At 39.1% G+C, this 8,424-nt stretch overlaps 1 protein-coding gene across 4 annotated transcripts; it reads left to right on the forward strand.

Moving 5' to 3' along the window:
- The first annotated feature begins 326 nt into the window (after window positions 1-326).
- On the forward strand, window positions 327-8,017 carry ilrun (inflammation and lipid regulator with UBA-like and NBR1-like domains). 4 transcript variants are annotated; one of them, XM_017408958.3, is made up of 6 exons: window positions 329-605; window positions 2,928-3,082; window positions 3,199-3,396; window positions 3,532-3,779; window positions 3,883-3,917; window positions 4,978-8,017. In XM_017408958.3, the coding sequence occupies exons 1-5, from the start codon at window positions 448-450 to the stop codon at window positions 3,886-3,888; spliced, it is 765 nt and encodes a 254-aa protein (XP_017264447.1). In that variant the 5' UTR covers window positions 329-447; the 3' UTR covers window positions 3,889-3,917; window positions 4,978-8,017. The 4 variants fall into 4 exon arrangements, with proteins under 4 accessions (XP_037831237.1, XP_037831238.1, XP_017264447.1 ...); XM_037975310.1 differs by having other exon boundaries at window positions 328-605; window positions 3,532-3,917; XM_017408957.3 differs by lacking the exon at window positions 3,883-3,917 and having other exon boundaries at window positions 330-605; window positions 3,532-3,836.
- The last annotated feature ends 407 nt before the right edge of the window (window positions 8,018-8,424 follow it).

Raw genomic sequence — 8,424 nt, forward strand, 5'->3', positions numbered from 1 at the left:
GTTAGGCCTAAATACCGTTCAAATACAGCATTTTACTCAAGATCTAAACATTTGTGGAATAGTTTTCATACACTTTAATGTATGAGTTGCATAGAAAAATAATTCCGATCATTAAAAATCGAATAAAAACAGGAAAAAAATGATCGATGCGTTCAGTGAGAAATCTGATTTTTCCCTGTCAGTGCTGAGCCGAGAACAGGAAAACGTGAATTTCATTGATGAACCAATGAAAAGGTGGCCACAAATAGCAACAGATGACGTCAAGGGTGACGCACACGCTCCGTTGCAACGTCAAATCTCGCCCCGCCCCCTTCCTGCTCGTGCCATGCGCACTGGCGGTTGTTGTTGTTGTTGTCGAGCTGGTTGTTATGGCTGGACGAGGCCTCGGAGTCAACTGAGAGAGGACCCCCGCACCGCACCGTCTCCGCCGCGGGACACCCGCCACCCATGGAGGGCACGGACATGGACGTGGACGCGGAGCTCATGCAGAAGTTCAGCTGCATGGGTACCACGGACAAGGACGTGCTCATATCGGAGTTCCAAAGGCTGCTGGGCTTCCAGCTGAATCCTGCCGGCTGCGCCTTCTTCCTGGACATGACCAACTGGTGAGGCCGCGGATGCAGGCAGGGCCTTTAACATATTGCTAACCTAGTAGCTCTGCGGTGGCTACAAAGCTTATATTATAATGAAAAAATAAATAAAATAAATATTGTAGGTAGCGCTAAGATAATATTAAAAAGGGTCGCTTTATAGGATCAATACGGTAAATGGTTGTTAACTGAAATTAGGGGCTAACGGAAGTGAAACTAAAGTTTGTTCTGACTGAGTTAAATTAGTTGGTTAAATTAAGCTGAAAAATAATTATACACAGACTGCTTCGGAAGCTAACAAGCAAAATAAAGTGTAACAAGGAGCTCTGGGGTTAGATTGTTCTTTTACAACATTACATAATTACAAAGCTAGTTAAGGTGAGCTCAGACGCTTTAACTCTCAGAAGCGCCACTACTATGGCAAGCCGGTATATCATAACTAGTCAGGTGCCTTAAAATATAGAAAGACAATGTTTGTTGTTGACATTAACACTTCACCTATACAGATGCTATTTGTCCTATTCATAGTCAACATTTCAGATACTGTATGTCAAACATCAGGATTTCCCTCCCTTTTTCTCAGATATTGATTCAAGTATGTACACATGTTTAAAAAATTTGAGCCTGTCCTAAAAAATCATCTGTATTAGGAGTGGGAATAATTAAGGCACTTTCAGACAGCTACAATGTGATCATAAAACAATTATCAATGCATTCATATGATCTCAGACCTTAAAGCAACAAAAATATTTTCATGCAGTTAATATTTTAGGAACTAAATTAACAAAAAAAGGAGTCAAAATGCTGGGTAGGGTGACATCAGCGCCTTTGGCAATGGATGTTTCTGCCTCACATGTTTATCGTGGATCCAAAGTGGAAAACATGGAGCACATGCTTTGGTTTCTAACAAGTTCATGGGGATGCAAATCTGTTGCAATAAAATTTGAAATGTGCTACGTGATTGGCTTCGCCTTCTCCGTGGTTAGGTGGGAACTTTGGCGTCGCTCCCTCGATGGTCCTCTCGTCAGCAGCGGCAGCTATTCTTCCTCCTTCAGGTGGAAACATGTCGACAACTTACATGTAGTCCTGCTGTTGTCAACGTCCCCTTTAACATAATAGAAGCAGATTTACTTCAAACTACTGGCTTCCAGCGCAGAAGGTGCCATATGTCTCGGTCAGCCATCTCGATAATGTGACTCTGTGCGTCACCATAAACTGTCTAGGAGCTGAACTAACGCAGTTTAAAGTTCCACCTTTTGTGTTGCTCAACATAAACATGTGAACATCAACTAATAATTGATTTTTGTCATTTTTAAATGGATTCAGAATCGTACACATCTGCATCGTGATGCATCAAAAATAGATTATAACCCCCACTCCTAATCTGGATTTTTGACTAGGAATAATTGAATTATGAGTATCTGCAACATAGGCTCAATCTAGTGATTTAAATGTTAAAACATCCAGTTAAACATTTAGTTGTCTTATTTTATCCTCCAACATTCTCAGTTGTGGAGAACTTTATATATAATTTATAGGAGTTGTTGTTATGACATATCTATCAAAAATGCCCATTTGAATTAGGAGGAATATTGATATCTAAACAGTCATTAGAGGTAGCAGTGAAGTTTGATTATATGCTACAATAACCTGCCATAGTGTTTATAGACCTCACCTTAGCCCTATGGCCTAATCGGGTGTGATCGAGCAACAGCTGAAAACATCTAATCTGATCCAGACGTCATATTCCTTCAGGAAATAGGTGATTAATAGGCTTGAGCAACAAAATGAGACTGAAAAGTTCAATAATGTCTGTTTTTGGAGCTTGAAATCAGAGCTGAAAATCAGAGTAATATCTGCTGGCAGTTGTTGAGTGGAGCGTGTTAATATGAGATGTTAAAGTGACATGACTTGTTTGAAAACTCTGGATCTAAGGGCGTTGATATGATGCCTCGTTTGGAGCTGCCGTCCGATCTCATGCAAACGATAAATATCTCACATGAATGATGTGACTTTAACGGCTTATCAAAGCCATTTTTGTAAGTTAAAGTACGGGAATACACCAACAAACTGTGACGGAGCATCAGTAAGTCATCTGAATAAAATCAGTATTCTGGTGGACTTCTCGAGTCAACTAGGTTGTCAAGTTGCAACAAAATCAAATGCAGAAAAAAAGACAACTTTGTGGACTCTATATAATAAAAAGGCAACTTTTTTTAGGTGGGTTAGATAAATGACACCCTCTAGGTGTTTGCTCCTGTTGCAACATTAGATTCATGGCTGGTGTGTTTGTTGAATATTGTTGACCCTCGTTCTGTTTGTTTTATGTTGGAACAGGAACCTACAAGCTGCTATTGGTGCATATTATGACTTTGAAAGTCCCAGCATCAACACGCCATCCATGTCTTTTGTAGAAGATGTTACAATTGGGGAAGGAGAGTCTGTCCCTCCAGATACACTCTTCACAAAAACCTGGAGAATACAAAACACAGGTAGCTGCCACCAGACTAACACGTACGCTTCCATAAAATAGCCTTTTGTAATTGTAATTGTTTTTTATTGTACTAACTTTGTTTTGGCTGTGTTTTGAAATCTTTGTAAATTGTAGGTGCAGAGTCATGGCCACCGGGTGTTTGTCTCAAGTACATCGGTGGGGATCAGTTTGGGCATGTAAACGCAGTCATGGTGAAGTCTTTAGATCCACAGGAAATATCAGATGTGAGTGTGCAGATGAGAAGTCCCATAAATCCAGGCATGTATCAGGGTCAGTGGAGGATGTGTACGGCTTCGGGATTATTCTACGGAGGTAAGGGAAGAAAAAAAAACACTTTCTTTATGACAACTTTTGCGTAATTAACCTAAACCAACGTAGTTGTTTTTGGTTTTGGCTCCATTATATATATAGCTGTCCCACGTGTGTTCATGTGTCATTTTCCCACAGATGTAATCTGGGTGATTCTTAGTGTAGAAGTCGGAGGTCTCCTCGGCGTGACACAGCAGCTTTCTTCCTTCGAGACAGAATTCAACACGCAACCCCAGCGCAGCGTACAGGGAGACTTTAACCCCTTCGCTTCGCCACAGAAGAACAAGCACGACGCCACTGACAACAGCTTCAGAGATCCCGATGAGGCCTGGGAAAGCACGCAAGAGCCGATTCAGCAAGATCAGAATGGACTGTCTCATAATGCTGTAAATAGAGCCTCAAATGGTCTCCAAACCAGTCTTTCCATGGTGACTTATGGGCAGGTATGTATTCAATGTAATAGTTTTTGTGTTTTGTTTTGTTTTGCAGGTGTGACTCTTCATGGTGTCATTTTAATTAATAAGGTGTGTAAAAAGTGTGCTGTGTGTCATACACCCAAATCCTTTGTACCTCAGCCTTTCCTCCCAGTTTTAACTCACTCAAGCTTTCCTGGGCTGGTCGAGCCAACCGGGTGAGAGTTATATGAGTTTGTTTACCCATCTGAATGTAAATGAGAGAGTTGATCAAATGGACATTGACTAAGTGGTGTTTTACAAGTCAAACAGGCTTAGTTTCTCTCCTGGAGCTGAACAGAGCAGAAAGTAGTTTGGCTCCTAATAGCTTGTTACTTCTAAAGGTTGTCCTAGGGCTGTGCAGTAATTCCAGTTTTTAATTTCAGTTCTGACTTTGGCTTTAAACGATCACAAAGACAGGATAATCAACAAAAAAAGAATGATTTTTATTTAAAGTACATTGCCATGTTTTGCTTTGCTAGCGTGCTCTCTTCTTGTCGTTCCTCTTTAATGAGCTGCAGCCTGTTTCTGCGGAGAAGTCCGCCGCTCGCAAACGACAACATTTAACACCAAACAAAGCTTATAACAGAAAAATCAACGTGTAAACTTTGTGTATGATCTGGGGAGTAAGTTTTATTAAGTTTTGTGGGTAAATGGCTGAAGAAGAAGACATGAAAATATGTGATTGCTCAGATCAAGATTAAATACTCTGCAGCAAATGTTACAACAGAAAACATAGAACTCAAAATAAATGAAAAAACAGATTTCATAGGACCTACAGATTAGTGGAAGGTAATAAAAAGCTGATTTTATTTATTTGTGTTGATTATTTTATATGATAACCTACTTTTGAACAGTTTATCAGAAACATATCAGGGAAAATATCATGTTTAAGGCAATTTACTGTTCTTTAAGTGGAATAAATGCAATGTTTCTAAACTTGTTGAATAATAGTTTCATTTAATAATTGAAAATAATTAGAGTATTGATTAAAAAACTTATTGTGGTTATGAGTTTCCCTAACTGAGCCGGCCTAAGTTCTACCTTTTGTCCTGCCTTGTTTTAAAACACCCAGTCTGTGAAGTCAAACTCTTTCTCTTCTGTTTTTTTTAATATTATTTCTTTTTTGCAGGGTATTCATGGTCCCTATCCGTTTGGACAGAGCTAGAATGACAAAGACCCCCCTCCACGGCCTGGGAGTCGGAGGGGGGAAGGAACAGTGGTTTTATATTGACTCGTGGCGACTCTCTCCTCAGAACCCCCACGGAGCTTTTCACAGAGACTCCAATCGACAGGAAGGTGATGGATCACGTGTGCCACAGTCATCCATCCCGGCATGGAGTCACGTGCGTGAACGCAGCGTTTTAAGAGTGCTATAAACCTTTAAAGACAGATACACGTGACTAGTTTTTTTTATTTTTCATTTCCACTGTAAATTTTGCCTAATTTAAGAGAAAATCACCCGAAACAATTTGCTAACACAGCTTCTGTCTTTGGGGTTCCTACCCAACTCTGGAATATTTTGAAATTATTCACATTGCTCAAAAAATAAGCAATAGTCATACATTATTATTATTTTTTTTGGCCTTGAATAGTTTTTACACAGATTGAAACAATGAAGTGAAAAAAGGTGTTTGTTTTTTCTTTTTTGCCAAAAAACAATTTTGCCAAAACCTCTTTTTGTTACTGTTGTGTGGAGAAGCCTTAAATCGTGACAAGTCTGACTTGTTTTAGGACTGCTCTGAGGCTCTGCATGTTTGTTGCATCCACCCGTGCGTGGGCTGGTCGTTTGTTGGCAGAGATTATTATTATTGTGACATCCTGAGAGCTTTTCATTCACTGTAAGACTAAAAGTTGATCAAATATCCACACCCGTCTGCATCTAAATGTACATCTTCAGCTTTTCTGAAGCTGTCCTCCCATAAGGTGGAGAAACCTCAAGAGGAAAACAATTAATTTGACTTCTGTTAAACTGTTAATTATCTTAAATGTCTGTTTTTGGCTCACATGGAGTTTTTATCCTCTGTGTTGCGATGAAACGGATCAGTTCCCATCCCTGGACCTCCACCTCATCAAACTTACTTTCTTCTTTAGGTCTCTTTAATTGCACATCTTAGATTGTATTTCAGTTATTAAAGACTAAAGTGCCCAATCTTAAAACATAATTATACAATTTAAGTTTTAAAGTATTTTTTGTAAATTGAGGATAAGAAAAGTTGTGCTAAGATGAGTAAAAATTGTTTATCTGCTGCTTAAACTGTAAAGTTTCTGTACTATGGTCCCAGTTTTAGACTCAAAATGTTTAGTTTTAAGCTTTTTTTGAGACAAATTTAGGCCCTGATCAGAAATCGTACAGACCTGTTAGCTTTAATCTGAAGGAAAACATACAAGATGTAGAATTTAGGCCTTTTCTTTTATCTGTCTGGAAAAAAATACAAACTAATACTTAAAAACCAAAACTGCAACACTAAAACTTGTCATTACACTAAGCATTTGATCATTTTTGTTCAAAACTATCAGAAAAGGGTCTTGAGTTCAACAATTTATCAGATTGAATTTGTAGCTTTTTTTTTTGGCAAGAAAATATTGTCAGTTCTTGTGTAGGAACCCCGTTTCTCCCAAAGAAAATAACTCCAGAGAGCCGAGACGCTAATCTGGGCCGCACTTGGCATGCAGGTGCCCGGTTCAGACCGCACGAGACCCGGCGGGTTTAAAGGGTCGGTTTTCACTTTAAAGAAGTGCTGAAACACAGAAAAAGGATGCGAGTGACTCTGAGCAGGACGTGCGTGAGGAGGGGTTGAAAAAGCCATCTAAATCGATTTTGCCTGGTGGAGTGACTGTCGTTGGGTTTGTGTCTACAGTACATGTCCTAAAATCTGAAAAGAAAGCGTGCGTGTGTGTGTGCCTGTCCTGTGTGCGTGTCCATCCGTGTTCTTTCTTGGACTTCGCTGACATAATAAGGTGTATACTACTTGGGTAAAAAGATGACTTGAAACACACATCGTGAACGAGAGAGCTTTAATCGGCACGTACCTCACAAGTATTCTGGAGTGATTCTTGCACCGTCTGGATGAAGTTGCCCTGATATTTATTTGCTGTCTTTTTTTGTGCACTGTAAAGTCAAAGTGCTCCCGTCTCCTTCCCAGCAGGTGGTGCTAAAAACCCGAGGAGGACGTTGATGTCGTGCTGCAGGGGAAAAAAAAGCTTCGGCGTGAGCCCGGTCGATGGTCTGAATGTGAGAGGCGTCGTTAGCAGTGTTCTGTTGATTGCTATTTGCACTATCTTGTCAACCACCTTTGGTGAGGGAAAGCAAGATTTTTTTATTTTTTTTTATTTGTTGACTTTTTGTGGATTGTGACACCAGCATAAAAAAATAAAGATCTGAGGGTTTGGTTTGTTTTTTCCTCAGTGTCGATATCTGAACATAAAAGTTTGAAACACCAGTTTGATGGCTACAGAAATCTTAAAAACGAGGGTTATTTGCCCTTTTTGTTTTGAGCTCATAAATGGTTTTGTCTGCTGTTACATCTGAAGATCCATCAGCTTTGCAGTGTCCGTTAAGTCTGACTGTAATTTTCATGTATTTCTCGTTTTCTTTGGCTTAAAATAAAAATGGAACAAGTTATTGATAGAACTCCCAAGGTAGTGGTTGTTTCTGTCTGAAGAGGTATTCAAACCAAATTATTTGTAATTTTATTTATTTGTTGTTAGTTTGAACCTCAGTTCTTCAGAACAGCTGCAGTTTGTTTCTTCCGTTCTTGTTGGTAATAATTTGTGGAATGAAGCAGCAGTTTGTGTTGCGGCGGTGTCGTGTTTGTCCTCTTCCCAAACAGTATACACTTCATCATTGCCTCTTTTAGTCACAACGTTTTGTTTGTTTGGCGTGTGTGTGTGTGTGTGTGTACCGCCCTACTCTGGGATTGCTGGTCATGTGTGAAGGACACGGATGTTAAATTAAAAAAAAAAGTTGAAAAATTGCTGGATTTAGTTTTTTAGTTTGAGTTTGTGACTGTATGGACTTGAGCTGGGTGGCATGGTGAGTGGATGAGACGAACGTTTACATAGTCCTTAAAAAATAGCACATTTATCTGAAGAGGAAATGTCAAAATAAAGCTTTTTTTCTGTATCTATAATTAAGCATTTTTATGATTAAATTAACACTGAAACAACGATTGAGCTGTTTTGTCTTTTTTTAAGGTAAAATGCTGCAAGATGATCTGCTTTACTTTAACCAAAATTAAATTACGTTAAGACAGAATTACCATTAAAGGCCACAGACACACAGTAAAACAACACGTTTGTAATGAACCATCACTTTTTACATGAGAACAAACTATTAAGATATAAAAATAACATTCTGAGATTGTGTTTTGAGTTTGTGCAACAACAGATGGACTCTTCTTAAAATAACTTCATTCATTCTGGAAATTAACTCATGAGATCAAATAAACCACCTCTGTCGAGATCATAAACTTTCAACGTTTCTTTCCATGAGCTTCATTAAGTTCAGTGACGTTTTTTTTTTTTTTTTTTTTTCCAGAGGACAATACTTGACTCAGGACAGATCAGAGAAAAAGCT

The sequence above is a fragment of the Kryptolebias marmoratus genome, linkage group LG4 (assembly GCF_001649575.2).
Source record: "Kryptolebias marmoratus isolate JLee-2015 linkage group LG4, ASM164957v2, whole genome shotgun sequence".
NCBI classification, from domain to species: domain Eukaryota; kingdom Metazoa; phylum Chordata; class Actinopteri; order Cyprinodontiformes; family Rivulidae; genus Kryptolebias; species Kryptolebias marmoratus.